Genomic DNA, 22238 nt, shown 5'->3' with positions numbered 1-22238 from the left:
GACACTTGGTGTTTCCTTTATGGAATGGTCTGGCTAGCCATGTGAGAGGCCTAGCCATGTGAGACACACAGACCTCCATCTTTATGGAATGGTCTGCCTAGCCATGTGAGACACACAGACCTCCATCTTTATGGAATGGTCTGGCTAGCCATGTGAGAGACACAGACCTCCATTTTAATGAAATGGTCTGCATAGCCAGTGGTCCACGCCGTCCCTAGGAAGGGTGCGTCACTTGAGTGAGTCACAGACGTGATCTTCCTGTCTTCCTGGTTTTATTATTTGACCCTGCTGGTCATCTATGAACATTTGAACATCTTGGCCATGTTCTGTTATAATCTCCACCCGGCACAGTCAGAAGAGGACTGGCCACCCCACATAGCCTGGTTCCTCTCTAGGTTTCTTCCTAGGTTTTGGCCTTTCTAGGGAGTTTTTCCTAGCCACCGTGCTTCTACACCTGCATTGCTTGCTGTTTTGAGGGTTTTAGGCTGGGTTTCTGTACAGCACTTTGAGATATCAGCTGATGTACGAAGGGCTATATAAACAAATTTGATTTGATTGATTGGAAACCTACGGTTTCCCTGTAAGAACAGAGAATGAAGGATTATGGGTAAAGATGGCATCATTAACTAACAGCTGGATTGAGCTGATGGAAGACACCTATAAGTAGAGACACAATTTAGGCTTTACAGAGGAGAAACTCTTACAGTCACTAACACACGTTAGCTAACGATGCTACAAAACACTTCAACGGTTTCTAATCTGAAGGCAGCAGCGTTTACAATGAATAAATAATCGGAGACTTTTAAAACGCCTGGGAATAGTTTCCACGGAACAAGATTTACGTGTGTAAAACAAGGCAGAGCAAGTACACAAAATGTAAGTTGGACGACATATGACCCCCGTATGTATAAAGTGAAGAAAACAGTTCAAATATATTTGTCAGTTGCCTCTCGTACCTGGAAAAATATTGGGTTTCCATTCAGAGATTCAGCCCTTCTGATGTTTTCTACGCCACACTGAGAGAGAACATAGGACTTGGTTAACTGTGCACCACAACAAGCAGGAAGGTAAAACAACAGCAAAACATCAAATTCTCCTGTACGGTCAGTAATATTCTGGAGACGTTAGACTGGTGGACGGGACAGTGTACTTTAAAACTTCAATAGTGGTAGACTGAGGGGAGTGAGAGAGAGAGACGGGGAGTGAGAGAGAGAGACGAGGAGAGAGAGAGAGAGAGACGGGGAGTGAGAGAGAGAGAGACGGGGAGTGAGAGAGAGAGAGACGGGGAGTGAGAGAGAGAGAGACGGGGAGTGAGAGAGAGAGAGACGGGGAGTGAGAGAGAGAGAGACGGAGAGTGAGAGAGAGAGAGACGGGGAGTGAGAGAGAGAGAGACGGGGTGAGAGAGAGAGAGACGGGGAGTGAGAGAGAGAGACGGAGAGAGAGACAGAGACCCCTAACTGATCTGTGATTAGTATGGTGGCTATAGACCTGTCTCCCACACACGCTCTACTACTCTACTTCTCCGCCAGAATCTTTTGATGGAAGGACACTCCTTTTCTATAAAACATGTGTCGTGTATAATCTCCACTTCCCAGTTTTCCACGTCATAATAAGTTATGAAAGTGTCTCGTTAGGTAAATAGTTGTGTAAGGAACAGTCACTGACCTCTCCCATCAAGAGTAAGGAACAGTCACTGACCTCTCCCATCAAGAGTAAGGAACAGTCACTGACCTCTCCCATCAAGAGTAAGGAACAGTCACTGACCTCTCCCATCAAGAGTAAGGAACAGTCACTGACCTCTCCCATCAAGAGTACTCGATGTCCAGCTCCACACAGACACGTACCTCCTCTCCCATCAAGAGTACTCGATGTCCAGCTCCACACAGACACGTACCTCCTCTCCCATCAAGAGTACTCGATGTCCAGCTCCACACAGACACGTACCTCCTCTCCCATCAAGAGTACTCGATGTCCAGCTCCACACAGACACGTACCTCCTCTCCCATCAAGAGTACTCGATGTCCAGCTCCACACAGACACGTACCTCCTCTCCCATCAAGAGTACTCGATGTCCAGCTCACAGACACCTACCTCCTCTCCCATCAAGAGTACTCGATGTCCAGCTCCACACAGACACGTACCTCCTCTCCCATCAAGAGTACTCGATGTCCAGCTCCACACAGACACGTACCTCCTCTCCCATCAAGAGTACTCGATGTCCAGCTCCACACAGACACGTACCTCCTCTCCCATCAAGAGTACTCGATGTCCAGCTCCACACAGACACGTACCTCCTCTCCCATCAAGAGTACTCGATGTCCAGCTCCACACAGACACGTACCTCCTCTCCCATCAAGAGTACTCGATGTCCAGCTCACACAGACACGTACCTCCTCTCCCATCAAGAGTACTCGATGTCCAGCTCCACACAGACACGTACCTCCTCTCCCATCAAGAGTACTCGATGTCAAGCTCACACAGACACGTACCTCCTCTCCCATCAAGAGTACTCGATGTCCAGCTCCACACAGACACGTACCTCCTCTCCCATCAAGAGTACTCGATGTCCAGCTCCACACAGACACGTACCTCCTCTCCCATCAAGAGTACTCGATGTCCAGCTCCACACAGACACGTACCTCCTCTCCCATCAAGAGTACTCGATGTCCAGCTCCACACAGACACGTACCTCCTCTCCCATCAAGAGTACTCGATGTCCAGCTCCACACAGACACGTACCTCCTCTCCCATCAAGAGTACTCGATGTCCAGCTCCACACAGACACGTACCTCCTCTCCCATCAAGAGTACTTGATGTCCAGCTCCACACAGACACGTACCTCCTCTCCCATCAAGAGTACTCGATGTCCAGCTCACACAGACACGTACCTCCTCTCCCATCAAGAGTACTCGATGTCTAGCTCACACAGACACGTACCTCCTCTCCCAGCACCTGAGAGTACTCGATGTCCAGCTCACACAGACACGTACCTCCTCTCCCATCAAGAGTACTCGATGTCCAGCTCACACAGACACGTACCTCCTCTCCCATCAAGAGTACTTGATGTCCAGCTCACACAGACACGTACCTCCTCTCCCATCAAGAGTACTTGATGTCCAGCTCACACAGACACGTACCTCCTCTCCCATCAAGAGTACTTGATGTCCAGCTCACACAGACACGTACCTCCTCTCCCATCAAGAGTACTCGATGTCCAGCTCACACAGACACGTACCTCCTCTCCCATCAAGAGTACTCGATGTCTAGCTCACACAGACACGTACCTCCTCTCCCAGCACCTGAGAGTACTCAATGTCCAGCTCACACAGACACGTACCTCCTCTCCCATCAAGAGTACTCGATGTCCAGCTCACACAGACACGTACCTCCTCTCCCATCAAGAGTACTCGATGTCCAGCTCACACAGACACGTACCTCCTCTCCCATCAAGAGTACTCGATGTCCAGCTCACACAGACACGTACCTCCTCTCCCATCACCTGAGAGTACTCGATGTCCAGCTCACACAGACACGTACCTCCTCTCCCATCACCTGAGAGTACTCGATGTCCAGCTCCACACAGACACGTACCTCCTCTCCCAGCACCTGAGAGTACTCGATGTCCAGCTCACACAGCCACGTACCTCCTCTCCCAGCACCTGAGAGTACTCGATGTCCAGCTCCACACAGACACATACCTCCTCTCCCATCAAGAGTACTCGATGTCCAGCTCCACACAGACACGTACCTCCTCTCCCATCAAGAGTACTCGATGTCCAGCTCCACACAGACACGTACCTCCTCTCCCATCAAGAGTACTCGATGTCCAGCTCCACACAGACACGTACCTCCTCTCCCATCAAGAGTACTCGATGTCCAGCTCCACACAGACACGTACCTCCTCTCCCATCAAGAGTACTCGATGTCCAGCTCCACACAGACACCTACCTCCTCTCCCATCAAGAGTACTCGATGTCCAGCTCCACACAGACACGTACCTCCTCTCCCAACAAGAGTACTCGATGTCCAGCTCCACACAGACACGTACCTCCTCTCCCATCAAGAGTACTCGATGTCCAGCTCCACACAGACACGTACCTCCTCTCCCATCAAGAGTACTCGATGTCCAGCTCCACACAGACACGTACCTCCTCTCCCATCAAGAGTACTCGATGTCCAGCTCACACAGACACGTACCTCCTCTCCCATCAAGAGTACTCGATGTCCAGCTCACACAGACACGTACCTCCTCTCCCATCAAGAGTACTCGATGTCTAGCTCACACAGACACGTACCTCCTCTCCCAGCACCTGAGAGTACTCGATGTCCAGCTCACACAGACACGTACCTCCTCTCCCATCAAGAGTACTCGATGTCCAGCTCCACACAGACACGTACCTCCTCTCCCATCAAGAGTACTCGATGTCCAGCTCCACACAGACACGTACCTCCTCTCCCATCAAGAGTACTCGATGTCCAGCTCCACACAGACACGTACCTCCTCTCCCATCAAGAGTACTCGATGTCCAGCTCACACAGACACGTACCTCCTCTCCCATCAAGAGTACTCGATGTCCAGCTCACACAGACACGTACCTCCTCTCCCATCAAGAGTACTCGATGTCTAGCTCACACAGACACGTACCTCCTCTCCCAGCACCTGAGAGTACTCGATGTCCAGCTCACACAGACACGTACCTCCTCTCCCATCAAGAGTACTTGATGTCCAGCTCACACAGACACGTACCTCCTCTCCCATCAAGAGTACTTGATGTCCAGCTCACACAGACGTACCTCCTCTCCCATCAAGAGTACTCGATGTCCAGCTCACACAGACACGTACCTCCTCTCCCATCTCCCATCAAGAGTACTCGATGTCCAGCTCACACAGACACGTACCTCCTCTCCCATCAAGAGTACTCGATGTCTAGCTCACACAGACACGTACCTCCTCTCCCAGCACCTGAGAGTACTCGATGTCCAGCTCACACAGACACGTACCTCCTCTCCCATCAAGAGTACTCGATGTCCAGCTCACACAGACACGTACCTCCTCTCCCATCAAGAGTACTCGAAGTCCAGCTCACACAGACACGTACCTCCTCTCCCATCAAGAGTACTCGATGTCCAGCTCACACAGACACGTACCTCCTCTCCCATCACCTGAGAGTACTCGATGTCCAGCTCACACAGACACGTACCTCCTCTCCCATCACCTGAGAGTACTCGATGTCCAGCTCCACACAGACACGTACCTCCTCTCCCAGCACCTGAGAGTACTCGATGTCCAGCTCACACAGCCACGTACCTCCTCTCCCAGCACCTGAGAGTACTCGATGTCCAGCTCCACACAGACACGTACCTCCTCTCCCATCAAGAGTACTCGATGTCCAGCTCACACAGACACGTACCTCCTCTCCCATCAAGAGTACTCGATGTCCAGCTCACACAGACACGTACCTCCTCTCCCATCAAGAGTACTCGATGTCCAGCTCCACACAGACACGTACCTCCTCTCCCATCAAGAGTACTCGATGTCCAGCTCCACACAGACACGTACCTCCTCTCCCATCAAGAGTACTCGATGTCCAGCTCCACACAGACACGTACCTCTTCTCCCATCAAGAGTACTCAATGTCCAGCTCACACAGACACGTACCTCCTCTCCCATCAAGAGTACTCGATGTCCAGCTCCACACAGACACGTACCTCCTCTCCTATCAAGAGTACTCGATGTCCAGCTCACACAGACACCTACCTCCTCTCCCATCAAGAGTACTCGATGTCCAGCTCACAGACACGTACCTCCTCTCCCATCAAGAGTACTCGATGTCCAGCTCACACAGACACCTACCTCCTCTCCCATCAAGAGTACTCGATGTCCAGCTCACACAGACACGTACCTCCTCTCCCATCAAGAGTACTCGATGTCCAGCTCACACAGACACCTACCTCCTCTCCCATCAAGAGTACTCGATGTCCAGCTCACACAGACACGTACCTCCTCTCCCAGCACCTGAGATTACTTGATGTCCAGCTCACACAGACACGTACCTCCTCTCCCATCAAGAGTACTCGATGTCCAGCTCACACAAACACGTACCTCCTCTCCCAGCACCTGAGAGTACTCGATGTCCAGCTCACACAGACACGTACCTCCTCTCCCATCAAGAGTACTCGATGTCTAGCTCAGACACGTACCTCCTCTCCCAGCACCTGAGAGTACTCGATGTCCAGTTCATGCAGCGTTTCGATGTGGTCGCTGGTGAAGGCGATGGGGACCAGCAGCAGGTTTTTCTTCCCCCGTTCACACAGACCTTTGATGACATCATCTGTCTGAGGGCCCAGCCACGGCATAGGACCGACCTAGAGAGGACAGAGACACAATCATTTGTCTGAGGGCCCAGCCACGGCATAGGACCAACCTAGAGAGGACAGAGACACAATCAGCTGTCTGAGGGCCCAGCCACGGCATAGGACCGACCTAGAGAGGACAGAGACACAATCATCTGTCTGAGGGCCCAGCCACGGCATAGGACAGACCTAGAGAGGACAGAGACACAATCATCTGTCTGAGGGCCCAGCCACGGCATAGGACCGACCTAGAGAGGACAGAGACACAATCATCTGTCTGAGGGCCCAGCCACGGCATAGGACCGACCTAGAGAGGACAGAGACACAATCATCTGTCTGAGGGCCCAGCCACGGCATAGGACCGACCTAGAGAGGACAGAGACACAATCATCTGTCTGAGGGCCCAGCCACGGCATAGGACCGACCTAGAGAGGACAGAGACACAATCATCTGTCTGAGGGCCCAGCCACGGCATAGGACCAACTTAGAGAGGACAGAGACACAATCATCTGTCTAAGGGCCCAGCCACGGCATAGGACCAACCTAGAGAGGACAGAGACACAATCATCTGTCTGAGAGGACAATGAAGTCCGATTTATTTTGAAAAGCTGCCGCACCAAGAAATTCTCTGAATTTCATATGTGGAAACGAGGTGACAAAATCTCCCCCACATCCCATTCCTCCGCCACTCGGGCCCCGGGGCAGCGGTCTAAGGGCACTGCATCTCAGTGCTAAGTGGCGTCACTACCGACCGGACGTGATTGGGAGTCCCGCAAGGGCGGCATACAATTGTCCCATCGTCGTCCGGGATTGGCCGGTGTAGGCCGTTCTTAACCGACTTGCCTAGTTTAAAAAAAAAAAAGGTTAAATAAAGGGTTGAAAAAAAAGGTTAAATAAAGGTCGAACAAAATAAAATAAAAATGTAAAACATGGGAGACTGATGCTTTAGCCTTGGTCTTCTGGTTTTGGCCCACAAGCTGGGAAAAAAAATATTTTTTGTTATCGAAAATATATTTCACAGCGATTTAGATGGTACAATGAATCCCCTCTATACTATTCGGTGTTTGTTTTCTCACATAAACACAAATTGAGAGAAGTAAAAACACATTTTGCAACTAGGAAATGACAGAGCGATTTCTACATTGGCCACTTGACTCGATTTCTACTAGACAAAAAACACAGATGCCGCTCCTGCAGGAGAAATCAATAGGCGAACATCACAGCCAATCACAGCACTGGCAGGTTTGTAATACTGTGAAACACCATCATTCCCACTATTAACGCAGATATACCATGGACATTCTCTGAAATGGCAAGGCCAAAAAAATATACAACTTTCAAGTTCATTTCACATGAGTCATAATAGACTCTACATCATTAAAAAGTGATTCAGGCTTTTCAAATTAAGACAGAGCATTAACTATGTGAATACATTAAGAGTTCTAACCAAATTGATACGACGATATTGTATTTAGAAGATCCATGGGTGTTAAACTGCAGTCCCTGGTTCGAATCCAGGCTGTATCACATCCGGCCGTGATTGGGAGTACCACAGGGCGGCGCAGCGTCGTTCGAGGTTTGGCCGGTGTAGGCCGTCATTGTAAATTAACTGACTTGCCTAGTTAAATAAAAAGGTTAAATAAAATATGCTGTGGCTGAACTAATTATTATGTGATGTGTCAGTCAAGGGTCACAAGGGTCAGGGTCACCACATATAGACTGGCATTACATACTGATCACCACAGGGTTGGTCAACATGTATCATATCAGATGCTGTCTACTCTCAGTCTCAGCCCTGAGTTTCTACCTCAATAAGACCAATGACCTCAGCCCTGTGTTTGACCTCAGCTCTGTGTTTCTACCTCAATAAGACCAATGACCTCAGCCCTGAGTTTCTACCTCAATAAGACCAATGACCTCAGCCCTGTGTTTGACCTCAATAAGACCAATGACCACCCTTGTAGAGTGGCCCAGTTTACACCCTTGTAGAGTGGCCCAGTTTACACCCTCGTAGAGTGGCCCAGTTTACACCCTCGTAGAGTGGCCCAGTTTACACCCTCGTAGAGTGGCCCAGTTTACACCCCCGTAAAGTGCCTCCAGTTTACACCCTCGTAAAGTGCCTCCAGTTTACACCCTCGTAAAGTGCCTCCAGTTTACACCCTCGTAAAGTGCCTCCAGTTTACACCCTCGTAAAGTGCCTCCAGTTTACACCCTCGTAAAGTGCCTCCAGTTTACACCCTCGTAAAGTGCCTCCAGTTTACACCCCCGTAAAGTTCCTCCAGTTTACACCCTTGTAGAGTGACCAGAACTAAGGTGAATAATTCAAATGGCCAGAGGAATAAAGTGGTCAATCTAGATTTTATTCTTGTTGTGTCAGCTCGGCTGGATGCTGTGTTATGGCTCCTGAATACCTGACAGGCTCACTTTCCCGTTGAACTCGCCACATTTCTTCTCAAATCCGCAGGACATAAAACAATATAGGAGGTCGGAGGTCATTCATTTTGTTTTGGCCCCTTTTTCGTGACATCCAATTGGTAGTTACAGAATTGTCCCATCGCTGCAACTCCCGTACGGACTCGGGAGAGGCGAAGGTCGAGAGCCGTGCTTCCTCTGAAACACGACACTGCCAAGCCGCTCTGCTTCTTGACACACTGCTTGTTTAACCCGGGAAGCCAGCCGCACCAAGGTGTCAGAGGAAACACCGTACAGCTGGCGACCGAAGTCAGCTTGCAGCCGCCCGGCTCGCCACAAGGAGTCGCTAGAGCGCAATGGGAAAAGGAAATCCCGGCCGGCCAAACCCTCCCCGTAACCCGGACGACGCTGGGCCAAACCCTCCCCGTAACCCGGACGACGCTGGGCCAAACCCTCCCCGTAACCCGGACGAAGCTGGGCCAAACACTCCCCGTAACCCGGACGACGCTGGGCCAAACACTCCCCGTAACCCGGACGACGCTGGGCCAAACACTCCCCGTAACCCGGACGACGCTGGGACAAACACTCCCCGTAACCCGGACGACGCTGGGACAAACACTCCCCGTAACCCGGACGACGCTGGGACAAACACTCCCCGTAACCCGGACGACGCTGGGCCAAACCCTCCCAGTAACCCGGACGACGCTGGGCCAAACACTCCCCGTAACCCGGACGACGCTGGGCCAAACACTCCCCGTAACCCGGACGATGCTGGGCCAAACCCTCCCCGTAACCCGGACGACGCCGGGCCAAACCCTCCCCGTAACCCGGACGACGCTGGGCCAATTGTGCGCCGCCTCATGGATCTCCCGATCACGGCCGGCTGTGACAGCCCTGGGAACGAACCCGGACACTGCAGAGTCTGAGGGATACTTGATTTTGAGACAACATTTGTCATATTTTTTTTTTGTAGACGATTTTCATACGAATTAAAAACTCCTGATCTTTTTTTAACGATGATTTCACACACAAAAACAAGCGTATCTCTGTGAAAATGTCAACGGAGTGCTGAACGTACACTAATCTTTTATTTTCAAAGCCTTTTACATTTAATGCAGCTTGTGGCTAATTTAGCTTTTATTTTCGACTCATCGGAAAACAACTTTTGAAGACTACAACTACAAAATCTAACATTTATCTTGGTAAAAAAAAAAGTATTTTATAACAAAAGGAAGTGCGATTTCATCACCAAAGCGCGTTCACACTCATTCTGGGGTAGAGTGGACCGCCTTCACCGTATTGCATCAGCCCTGATGGAGAAACCCTTTCACCACAAGACCACTACAGAACAACAACACAGTCCTGAAAAATACTATTTAACCAGCGGCTCTGGGCGTTGACCCTGAACTAGAAACGTGGAGAGGTAACCATGAGTGTAGAAGTCATCTAAGTTGAGGCTGTAATTCTCTCTGCACCACAGATGAAAGACAACATAGTGTGTGTGTGTGTGTGTGTGTGTGGTCCTTACCCTGGACTGCCAGACCAGGCGGTAAGGATTACAGTGCCCTAGTCTCTCCATGACTCTCTGCACAGTGGCCCCAACCTCCTGAGGGTACGGATCTCCCCTGTTCACCACCTGCAGAGAGACGACAATGAGACAACACAGACAACACTGGAAACTCGCCTGGTTACCCATCTTGACAGACAACACTTACCCCTTCTTTCTCATTAAACTTTTTCCCTAGCAAAATGTAATAAAAAAATCAAATAGATTTATATAGCCCTTTTCACGAAAACACAAAAGTGCTTTAGTTACCAACGTTTATTTTTGGTAAAACATGTATCATGAGTCTTCATAGAATACATATCCCTCTAAGACGTTATCAGGACGTTACTAATTGAGGATTTCATTGAAGACTATACTCACAGATCCATAGTGTACAACACTGAACCGTCACACATCCCTACTAGAAAAAGTATCCATGTTTCATGTCCACTGATAATGTCTGGCACGTAAGTAGCTCCTCCCCCCTCACCACTGTAGGTCTAGCGTACAACACATACCGTGTTGTCATGACGATTAGAATGCGTGTCCTTAGCAACAGTCCTGTACTCACAGACAAGGGTAGCGAGTGAGCTGAGAACAGGATAACCACATCGTCCCTCTTCTCTGAGGGAAACTTCTGCAGCTCGTTGAGGACATGCTGGGAGAAACACTACAGAGAAAATACAGATATATTATAAGGACATGTCATAATCAATAAAAAAAAGTGGGGGGGGGGGGGGCAAGGAGACCCCCAGCTCCGCTAAACCATTGAAAACTACAGCTGAAGTCGCAAGTTTACATACACTTTAGCCAAATACATTTAAAAACTCAGTTTTTCACACAATTCCTGACATTTAATCCTAGTAAAAATTTCCTGTCTTGGGTCAGTTAGGATCAACCACTTTATTTTAAGAATGTGAAATGTCAGAATAATAGTAGAGAGAATGATTTATTTCAGCTTTTATTTCTTTCATCACATTCCCAGTGGGTCAGAAGTTTACATACACTCGATTAGTATTTGGTGGCATTGCCTTTAAATTGCTTAACTTGGGTCAAACGTTTCGGGAAGCCTTCCACAAGCTTCCCACAATAAGTTGGGTGAATTTTGGCCCATTCCTCCTGACAGCTGTTGTAACGGAGTCAGGTTTGTAGGCCTCCTTGCTCGCACAAAAATGTTCAGTTCTGCCCACAGATTTTCTATGGGATTGAGGTCAGGGCTTTGTGATGGCAACTCCAAGTGTATGTAAACTTCGACTTAGTTGTGACTCTGCTCTTGAAGAGGTGATGACATAACAACCAAATAGCTAACACATTTATTTACCAATCCAAGTCAATGATTATAGAGGAGCTGCGGGTCTCCTCTCTCCCAAACCCCCCCCCCCCTTTCACGTTTTATTGATGGTGACCTACACCATGACTCACTGCAGAGACAACACAGATATTATTAGGCAGACATTTACACCATGACTCAACGATCAGTCTGCTCTTTGCGCGGAGGGATTGTCTGTGTCGGTTTTTATTAGTGCACACCGTACCAAAACATTTTGCAAAGGGAGAACCACCAACAACGACAACAACAAAAAGAGCTTTTCTAGTAGTCCCCTCCTTGGTTTAGTCTATTTTCTTCCATTTGGTGCCCTAATGAACACAACACTGACGTAGGACGACATGTCCTAGAGATGTTCTCTTTAACCTTGCTTGTTAATTCGTACTCAGTTTTCACTTTAAATTTCCCACTGGAACAGGGGATGGAAAAGGTAAACAAAGTCACTCTGGGAACTCCACAACGAACGACTCCACAACAAACGACTCCACAACAAACGACTCCCCCACGAACGACTCCCCCACGAACGACTCCCCCACGAACGACTCCCCCACGAACGACTCCCCCACGAACGACTCCCCCACGAACGACTCCCCCACGAACGACTCCCCCACGAACGACTCCCCCACGAACGACTCCCCCACGAACGACTCCACCACGAACGACTCCACCACGAACGACTCCACCACGAACGACTCCACCACGAACGACTCCACCACGAACGACTCCACCACGAACGACTCCACCACGAACGACTCCACCACGAACGACTCCACCACGAACGACTCCCCCACGAACGACTCCCCCACGAACGACTCCCCCACGAACGACTCCCCCACGAACGACTCCCCCACGAACGACTCCCCCACGAACGACTCCCCCACGAACGACTCCCCCACGAACGACTCCCCCACGAACGACTCCACCACGAACGACTCCACCACGAACGACTCCACCACGAACGACTCCACCACGAACGACTCCACCACGAACGACTCCACCACGAACGAATCCACCACGAACGACTCCACCACGAACGACTCCACCACGAACGACTCCACCACGAACGACTCCACCACGAACGACTCCACCACGAACGACTCCACAACGAACAACTCCACAACGAACAACTCCACAACGAACAACTCCACAACGAACAACTCCTAGGACTGAAGAAACAATGAACAGGGGCCTCCCGGGTGGCTCAGTGGTCTGTGGCTGTGCTGTTCTGGGTTCGAACCCAGGCTCTGTCGCAGCCGGGCCCTCGACCGGGAGCTCCGTGGGGCGACGCACATTTGGTCCAGCGTCTCCCAGGTTAGGGGAGGGTTTGGCAAGAAGCAGATTGGCTCGGTTGGGTCGTGTTTCGGAGGACGCATGGCTCTCGACCTTCGTCTCTCCCGAGTCCGTACAGGAATTGCAGCGATGAGACAAGACAGTAACTACTACCAACTGGATACCACGAAATTAGGGAGAGAAAGGGGCTAAACCCCCCCCCCCCTGGAACAGAAATGGAGTGAGTGAAAAGGAGTGCACTACGTAATAGAATAGGGCTCCTTTTCAGACACAGCCAATGACAGCCCAGATATATCCATGACATCATGTTCTGTTCTTTAACCATGACTACAGTTCAATTTTTAACCAAGAGTAACATCACCTCCTCTTCAAATGAGGGTCATGGGTGACTCCAGAATAGCAATGGGTATTCCCTTTTTGGGGTTAACCCCCGACTAAAGTCAGTTATTGTCCTTTCTTAACCTCAACAGACTATAACAATCTGATAATGTGAGTGGATTTGCCATCCAGGTGAAAAAAACATTGAGGTTATCAGAGGGAATTGAGACCCCCCGTAACTTACGTGCTGAATCATTTTGACTGTAGACAGTAAGGTAGTCTCACCTCGACCAATAGGGGGTGTGTGGGCCAGCGGTCGATGACACTCCACCTCATCTTAGGCCTGTCTCCTCTGCTGCTGTAGTATCGGTAGATAGCGTTCAGACTGCTGCCTTGTTTTCAACAACAAAACGACACCATTAAAATAACATCAACATGACATCTTTTCAACTGTGACCATTTATTTATGTTTATTTTACCCCTTTTTCTCCCCAATTTCCTGGTATCCAATTGTTTTTAGTAGCTACTAGCTTGTCTCATCCCTCCCTAACCCGGGCGACGCTGGGCCAATTGTGCGTCGCCCCACGGACCTCCTGGGTGGGGGGTCACTTAGAAATGTCCTTGTTTTTGGAAGAAAAGCAAAAACAATTTGGCCATTAAGATAAACATCAAATTGATCAGAAATACAGTGTAGACATTGTCAATGTTGTTAATGACTATTGTAGCTGGAAAACGGCAGATTTTTTAATGGGATATCAAATCAGGGTTCTAACAATTAGCCTTTTTAAAGTGATAAACTTGGATTAGCTAACACAACGTGCCATTGCAACACAGGAGTGATGGTTGCTGATAAATGGGCCTCTGTACGCCTATGTAGATATTATGTAGATATTCCATTAAGAAAATAAATAGTAATACATCTACATTGTATTTCTGATTAATTTTGTTGATGTTATTTTTAAATTGACAACAAAACAAAAAAAATAACAAGGACATTTCTAAGTCCCCCCCCCCGCCAAAAAAACCTTTTGAACAGTAATGTGTTTACATAGCCCTTCAACAGTTTTACACAGTTCTTTACAAAAGCACTAGTAAGAGGATGGGATGTAGGGTGTGGTGTATTCAGTCTCCCTGTGTCGATAAGAGCAAGATTAAGTCCGCTTATCAGTAACTCCCAGGCCAAGACTAACTCTACTCATTATAACTTTTTATTTATTTTTAAAGACACAAGATGTGAGTGGGCGACAGGGGCAGTAGTGGACGAGGGGAGTTACAATGTGAAGCACTATGAGGACATTGGAAAATGTACATCAACCTTTTATTAGGGAACGTGGGAAAGAAAAAAGGGGGGATACCTAAGATTTTTTCCCTTGTCAGCTCGACCCCAGTTCTACCTGTTGTAGTGCAGCTCGACCCCAGTTCTACCTGTTGTAGAGCAGCTGTACTGTACTGGGTCTACCTGTTGTAGAACAGCTGTACTGTAGTGGGTCTGTCTACCTGTTGTAGAACAGCTGTACTGTAGTGGGTCTACCTGTTGTAGAACAGCTGTACTGTAGTGGGTACTGGGCCTACCTGTTGTAGAGCAGCTGTACTGTACTGGGTCTACCTGTTGTAGAGCAGCTGTGCTGTACTGGGTACTGGGTCTACCTGTTGTAGAGCAGCTGTACTGTACTGGGTCTACCTGTTGTAGAGCAGCTGTACTGTACTGGGTACTGGGTCTACCTGTTGTAGAGCAGCTGTACTGTAGTGGGTACTGGGCCTACCTGTTGTAGAGCAGCTGTACTGTACTGGGTATACCTGTTGTAGAGCAGCTGTGCTGTACTGGGTCTACCTGTTGTAGAGCAGCTGTATTGTGGGTACTGGGTCTACCTATTGTAGAGCAGCTGTATTGTGGGTACTGGGTCTACCTGTTGTAGAGCAGCTGTGCTGTACTGGGTCTACCTGTCGTAGAGCAGCTGTACTGTACTGGGTCTACCTGTTGTAGAGCAGCTGTACTGTACTGGGTCTACCTGTTGTAGAGCAGCTGTACTGTACTGGGTCTACCTGTTGTAGAACAGCTGTACTGTACTGGGTCTACCTGTTGTAGAACAGCTGTGCTGTACTGGGTCTACCTGTTGTAGAACAGCTGTACTGTACTGGGTCTACCTGTTGTAGAGCAGCTGTACTGTACTGGGTCTACCTGTTGTAGAGCAGCTGTACTGTACTGGGTCTACCTGTTGTAGAGCAGCTGTACTGTACTGGGTCTACCTGTTGTAGAGCAGCTGTATTGTGGGTACTGGGCCTACCTGTGGTAGAACAGCTGTATTGTGGGTACTGGGCCTACCTGTGGTAGAACAGCTGTATTGTGGGTACTGGGCCTACCTGTGGTAGAACAGCTGTATTGTGGGTACTGGGCCTACCTGTTGTAGAGCACCTGTATTGTGGGTACTGGGCCTACCTGTGGTAGAACAGCTGTATTGTGGGTACTGGGCCTACCTGTTGTAGAGCAGCTGTATTGTGGGTACTGGGCCTACCTGTTGTAGAACAGCTGTATTGTGGGTACTGTGTGAAAGCCACTGCTCTCTCTACTCCATCCTTCTCCATCTCCTCAATAGCCTCCTCCGTCAGAGGATGCACGTAGCGGAACCCGATGTAGAATTTATGAGGCGCTGTAAGACGTAAAACAGAAATGTGAGAACTGTAAAGCTGAGTAATAAAATGATATCTCACTTCACATCTATCTAAGCATTAGTAAATAGATATTAAAAAGTATATACTTAGGGAATATAATTGAATTAGGCCATCTACAAGCTCTCCAAGTTAGGCCAAACACAGAGTGGTCTTATGTAAGACGGGCCCATATTTAGCTAAAACACCCCCCCCCCCCCCCGTTATCAGTAAAGTGTGGTGTAGGGGTGTGGGAACAAAACACTCCTCGACTATCTCCACACCACACCCAGCCAGTGTCAACGACCGTTACAACACGACAGCGGTGAAACATTCAGCCTGTTTGTTTTGGCGACTGTGGCATCGTGTGTGGCCCCAGTGTTCGTGCTGCTGCCTAAAGCATATAGGCTAGGTAACCAGTGTGTGACACGCTCTCCTTCCACTCACACCCATCTGCAGGCACATTATGGAACAGGCCAGGTCATCATCAATTATGAAAATATATATGTTTAATTATACAATACATATTTTTTAAAGGGTGCGACCAATCAGCCAGGGTATATGGCTCTGCCAAGCATTTTTTATTTATTTCCTTCATCACTGTGCTTTTAAAATTAGGCATATTCTGTGGTATTTATTCAGCCTTAACAAACCACTAAAGAGCCGAGATGTTGATAGGAGTCAACCAGGAAATAGGTCTTAGGTCTCTCTTTATGTACGTATCGTCTCTTGTCGTGATGTGTGTTTTGCCCTATATTTTTAATCCCAGACCCACATCCCGGCAGGAGGACTGTTCCTAGGCCGTCATTATAAATAAGATTTAGTTCTTAACTGATGTGCCTAGTTAAATAAAAGGTTATAAAAATAAAAATAGGTGATAGCTTGTTTGATTCAAAGCAAGACAACCCATAAACCCATGCAGCAGCAACAGAGACATTCTGTTTTTTATATAAAGGCTATTGTTGAAAAAAACAAAAACAAGAAGGAGTCTATAAGTATTTTAACAGTGCTAATGTTGTCGATCAACTGTAACATGTGAGTGTAACAGAGCCAGTTACAACCAAAGTATCTGGTCATCAATAGATTAGAGAGAGAGAGAGAAAAAGAAGCAGCTTTTAGCCACATATTATCAGGCAGGTCCTTGTTCCTCCAACTGCCGTCCCGGGGGGGGGGTTATTTGGCCAAGTTCTTTTTTTTTCCCAATTTTTTTATTTATTTATTTAAACCATCAATTATAATTTTATATTTATTTATTTTATTGTTGGATATAAAACACCAGGAAATCATCTCCAAGTGATTTAAAATGTTGTAAATCTGTTAAAAAAGTATTCTCACACGTAATACAAATGATAAACAAGGTATGAAAAGATTTACGTTTTAGTCAAACGTTATATCTATTTGTGCTTCTTGCGGGTCAATTTGCAGTCTGTAAATTCTATGTAAATGTGTTCCGGGCCCTACGACCATCCCCTCAAGGAGAGACAATTGGCCCGCGGCTGAATCTCGTTGATGATTCCTGGCCCATGACATTGGTTGGTTCCTTGTTAAAGCCTCTTACGATAGCTTCACTTCAAAAGAAACAAAAATGGTACATAGTCACTAAAGAAAAATGGGGTTGTTTTAATAAATTCTATATATATTTAAACAAAACAATGTATGGAGCTAAATTTGGAGAGGCAGTTTGTTTTCCTGTGAAGAGCAAAGGAAAAGACATTGACCGTCGGAGTGATGCACACAAACCCATCCGTGACACAAACCCATCCGTGACACGGACCCATCCGTGACACAAACCCATCCGTGACACAAACCCATCCGTGACACAAACCCATCCGTGAGAAATTAGTGGGATTTCCAAATGCAGAACTCCACTCACATAGTCTGGACCAAATCATGTGCTGGTGCCACCAACTGAAAAGGTTACTGGCACCAGTACCATCAGGGGAAAAGGTTACTATCACCAGTACCATCAGGGGAAAAAGTTACTGGCACCAGTACCATCAGGGGAAAAGGTTACTGGCACCAGTACCATCAGGGGAAAAAGTTACTATCACCAGTACCATCAGGGGAAAAAGTTACTATCACCAGTACCATCAGGGGAAAAAGTTACTATCACCAGTACCATCAGGGGAAAAAGTTACTATCACCAGTACCATCAGGGGAAAAAGTTACTGGCACCAGTACCATCAGGGGAAAAAGTTACTGGCACCAGTACCATCAGGGGAAAAAGTTACTATCACCAGTACCATCAGGGGAAAAAGTTACTATCACCAGTACCATCAGGGGAAAAAGTTACTATCACCAGTACCATCAGGGGAAAAAGTTACTATCACCAGTACCATCAGGGGAAAAAGTTACTATCACCAGTACCATCAGGGGAAAAAGTTACTATCACCAGTACCATCAGGGGAAAAAGTTACTATCACCAGTACCATCAGGGGAAAAAGTTACTATCACCAGTACCATCAGGGGAAAAAGTTACTATCACCAGTACCATCAGGGGAAAAAGTTACTATCACCAGTACCATCAGGGGAAAAAGTTAGTGCAGAACCCAGGTAATGTATGGGCTATGAAGTGTTATGTCCTGGGCTATGAAGTGTTATGTCCTGGGCTATGAAGTGTTATGTCCTGGGCTATGAAGTGTTATGTCCTGGGCTATGAAGTGTTATGTCCTGGGCTATGAAGTGTTATGTCTGGGCTATGAAGTGTTATGTCTGGGCTATGAAGTGTTATGTCTGGGCTATGAAGTGTTATGTCTGGGCTATGAAGTGTTATGTCCTGGGCTATGAAGTGTTATGTCCTGGGCTATGAAGTGTTATGTCCTGGGCTATGAAGTGTTATGTCCTGGGCTATGAAGTGTTATGTCCTGGGCTATGAAGTGTTATGTCTGGGCTATGAAGTGTTATGTCCTGGGCTATGAAGTGTTATGTCCTGGGCTATGAAGTGTTATGTCTGGGCTATGAAGTGTTATGTCCTGGGCTATGAAGTGTTATGTCCTGGGCTATTGAGTGTTATGTCTGGGCTATGAAGTGTTACGGTCTGACCTGTTTCCGGACACATCTCATCCAGCAGTTTGACCATGCCCTCCCCCTGCATGGTGGTCCAGGCCTTGATAGGAGAGCCTCCTCCGATCCGGCTGTACTGCTCCTGGATCTTAGGGGTGCGCCGCTTCGCTATGAAGGGCCCAAGTCGACTGAGGAGGAAGAGAGATTCACAGCGTCCTAAATCATGTCAACTTCCGGAGTAATAAAACTAACAGTATTCAGACGCCATGACCTTTCACCCCCCAAAATGTTTTCTTACATTACAGCCTTATTTTAAAATGGATTAAATAAATTTTCCCTCTTCATCCAATCTACACATAATACCAAAGCCCGAAACAGTTGTCTTATCTTTTCTCTGTACCCCACAGATACAATTATTTGCAAGGTCCCTCAATAATCAAGTAATGAATTTAAGGGCACCTATTCGTAATTATTATTATTTTTTTTAAACAGAACAGACGCTGAATATCCCTTTGAGCATGGTAAAGTTATTAATTAGGCTTTGGATGGTGTATCAATACACCCAGTCACTGCAAAGATACAGGCGTCCTTCCCAGCTCAGTTGCTGGAGAGGAAGGAAACTGTTCAGGGATTTAACCACCAGGCCACTGGTGACTTTAAAACAGAGTTTAATGTCCAGGATATGAAAAAAAAAACAGGGATGTAAACAAATTTGTCCACATCATTTGAGAGAAATAAGCTTTTTTTGTGCGTATGGAACATTTCTGGGATCTTTTATTTCAGCTCATGAAACCAAAACTTTACATATTGCTGTTCAGTGAAATCTACTTATGGCAAGATGGCACGAACCGATCTTGGGCCTGGCAAACATAAATGTACCTTGTCCTTGTCTGTGTTGTAACGGTTTTGACTTGAGGTTATTGTTTGTAGGGGTGTCAGGTAGGTTGAAAATATTGATTTTTCCCTTTTTTGTTTGGGAGGGAACGAGTCCCATCTGGTCAGTCAAGTCGACACCAATACAAAGGACTCATGTAAAAGTCAATATGTAAATACTCTTTTCATAAACCCTTAAAACACTGGAAATAACTCCCGAGCCATCACAGTGTGAGCGCGAGAACACTTACTTCTGAACAGGAAGCTTCATCAGATCGGTGTCGGAGAAGAGGCGCAGCAGGAAATCGTGAACATCGTCCAGTTTCTCAGGTCCTCCCATGTTCATCATTAGGATCCCCGTTTTGGGCTTTCTGCAAGGATAAGTACAGTGCTACATTAATACTGTATCATTATTTACAATTGTAACTCAAGACGTCTAAAGCAAGTATCCAAGTATTTAGGTTTCTGTGTGGATATGCACAGTAGTACTGTGCTATTCAGAACTGAAACAGCCAAGCAGATATCCCTTGTCTAGACATGTATCCAGAAAGAGCTGCCATTGAAACACATGGAGTGAGGTCGTACGAGGGCTCTACCAACTACATAACCAACTGGCACGCATCCGCCCCCCCCCCCCCCCTCAAATTAGGCCTATACTACTGTACTATACTGTGGACAGTAGGTATTTATCCAGGCCCTGTATTGAAGGAAGTGATGCCACACAAAAAAATAGTTTGTTGCTTGCTCAGTCTTACATGTAATGAACCCACTGAACCTCGGCATGGTCCTACATTTTGGCCGCGGCCTTTTTTAGAGACCCCATCTCTTTATTGAACTTCAGTCTGCAATACTTTTTTTGGGGGGGGTGTGTAAGCAACACAGCTCACATTACACAGCTTCATGTATCTACATTTGTTTCACTTGGACCTCAATTTAGTCCTTTTCATCAACATAGAAGTACAGGGTAGTGTCCACACGCAGTTTCTCACTCAACACATTTCGGTATGAATGACGACAGGGTAAAAGAGAACTTGAATCAAAGGGATATTTATTCCCTCTCTCTAGTCTATTGTACCGGACCTGTTTTCTACCGCTTCTGGGGTCGCTGTGGAGGCTGGCTGGGCGAAGGCTGCAACGGTCGCACTACTAGACTGTCTTCTGAGAGGTGTCGAAACACTCAGGCTTACGGCGTTACTGCACCTGGCAACTGAAGGGAGACAGAGAGAGAGAGAGAGATAAGATTAAAGTCAAAATCAGACATTTAAATTGATATACTTCCTTCTAAGCCGATGACTAAAACACATAGGGGAAAAATATATATTTTATAATCATTCTGAAAGCAAAACTTCAATTATTATTTCAAGGCATTACCAACATGTATTATCAGTCAAGCTTGGGAGTGGCAACTTTAGTATTTTAGTAGTAGTTGCCAAACACACAAATATATATACACACAAATAAATATATATATATATATATATATATATATATATATATATATATATATATATATATATATACACACAAATAAATAAATAAATAAATATATATATATATATATATCTCTCTAATTGGCTGCAGTAGCAATCAGTGAACACTAAGCGGCGCAGGATTATTATGCAAGTTGAACAAAATGTCAGTTGTGTAACTTTGAGTTGCATTAGCTAAATAAAACGTTTCATTGCCTCAATTTTAGCCTAAGTAGCTATTTTTTTTTCTCTCCACAGTTTCATTTAACTCCTGGAAGAGCTCAATAATATGACATAGAGCAGTTTGACAAAAGGTTTAGTAAACATTAGTATGTGTGTGGTTAGTCCTTCGAACAAACCAGCTAGAAGAAATACTTGCTAGTTTAGCTTTTGGCATATTATTGCGATTATAATTCAAACTGAAATATTTACGAGAATATAATGCTATAATATTGAGGCATCGGTGAAGTCCGGTCTCTCACGAAATACCTTATTCACAACCTGAAGGTTAAAAAGCCAATGCTAACTAGCTAGCGAGTGTGGTAAAAGGCTTGCTGGTGGGCAATATAAACTAGCATTTGGCTATTAGCTAACTAGCCATCCAGCAAATACATGTCAAAGATACAGTTAACTTGTGTTCATGTTCTTGTGCTGCTGCTAACTTGCTAACTAACCAGCTATCTGTACAGCTAGCTCGCTAACATTAGCACAAAGTAGCTACCCATCCACTTACATTGAATGAGCCGAGTCGCCCTTCCCAATACAGACATCATGTTTCAACGGAGGATTTCTATACTTCTAGGAGTGATTTGGTCCAGTCGGCGGATCCTATCTGTCTTTATAACAAATAGCGTGGTCGACCAGCTAAATTCCCCCCAGCCTCTAACACCCGAGGAGTGACACTGACAGAACGCACACTAACGGCACTTGTCACGTGTGTTTACAAGCCATGCCTGTGCTCTGATGTAGGAAGCTGTGCACTCCCCTAGCCTGGTCATCC

At 47.0% G+C, this 22238-nt stretch overlaps 1 protein-coding gene across 3 annotated transcripts in view; it reads right to left on the bottom strand.

The window, feature by feature from the left end:
• Positions 1-22238, bottom strand: part of fech (ferrochelatase) — a 26370-nt gene extending 4132 nt beyond the window's left edge. The window contains exons 1-10 of one of the 3 annotated variants that reach the window (XM_036976629.2): positions 21972-22238; positions 20850-20976; positions 20021-20140; positions 18936-19084; positions 15761-15895; positions 13533-13639; positions 10884-10982; positions 10295-10402; positions 6202-6366; positions 957-1016 (exon numbers count right to left, since the gene is read on the bottom strand). In XM_036976629.2, coding sequence (XP_036832524.1) covers positions 957-1016; positions 6202-6366; positions 10295-10402; positions 10884-10982; positions 13533-13639; positions 15761-15895; positions 18936-19084; positions 20021-20140; positions 20850-20976; positions 21972-22011 — 1110 coding nt within the window. In that variant the 5' untranslated portion in view covers positions 22012-22238. Of the gene's footprint in view, positions 1-956; positions 1017-6201; positions 6367-6474; positions 6780-6852; positions 6898-10294; positions 10403-10883; positions 10983-13532; positions 13640-15760; positions 15896-18935; positions 19085-20020; positions 20141-20849; positions 20977-21971 lie in introns of those variants that run through there. The other 2 variants (XM_090233628.1, XM_036976632.2) reach the window with 2 other exon arrangements.

The sequence above is a fragment of the Oncorhynchus mykiss genome, chromosome 5, assembly GCF_057628025.1.
Source record: "Oncorhynchus mykiss isolate SJ-2025 chromosome 5, ASM5762802v1, whole genome shotgun sequence".
Taxonomy (NCBI): Eukaryota; Metazoa; Chordata; class Actinopteri; order Salmoniformes; family Salmonidae; genus Oncorhynchus; species Oncorhynchus mykiss.
The sequence above is the reverse complement of the archived record's forward strand: the minus strand, read 5'-3'. Positions and strand labels throughout refer to the sequence as shown.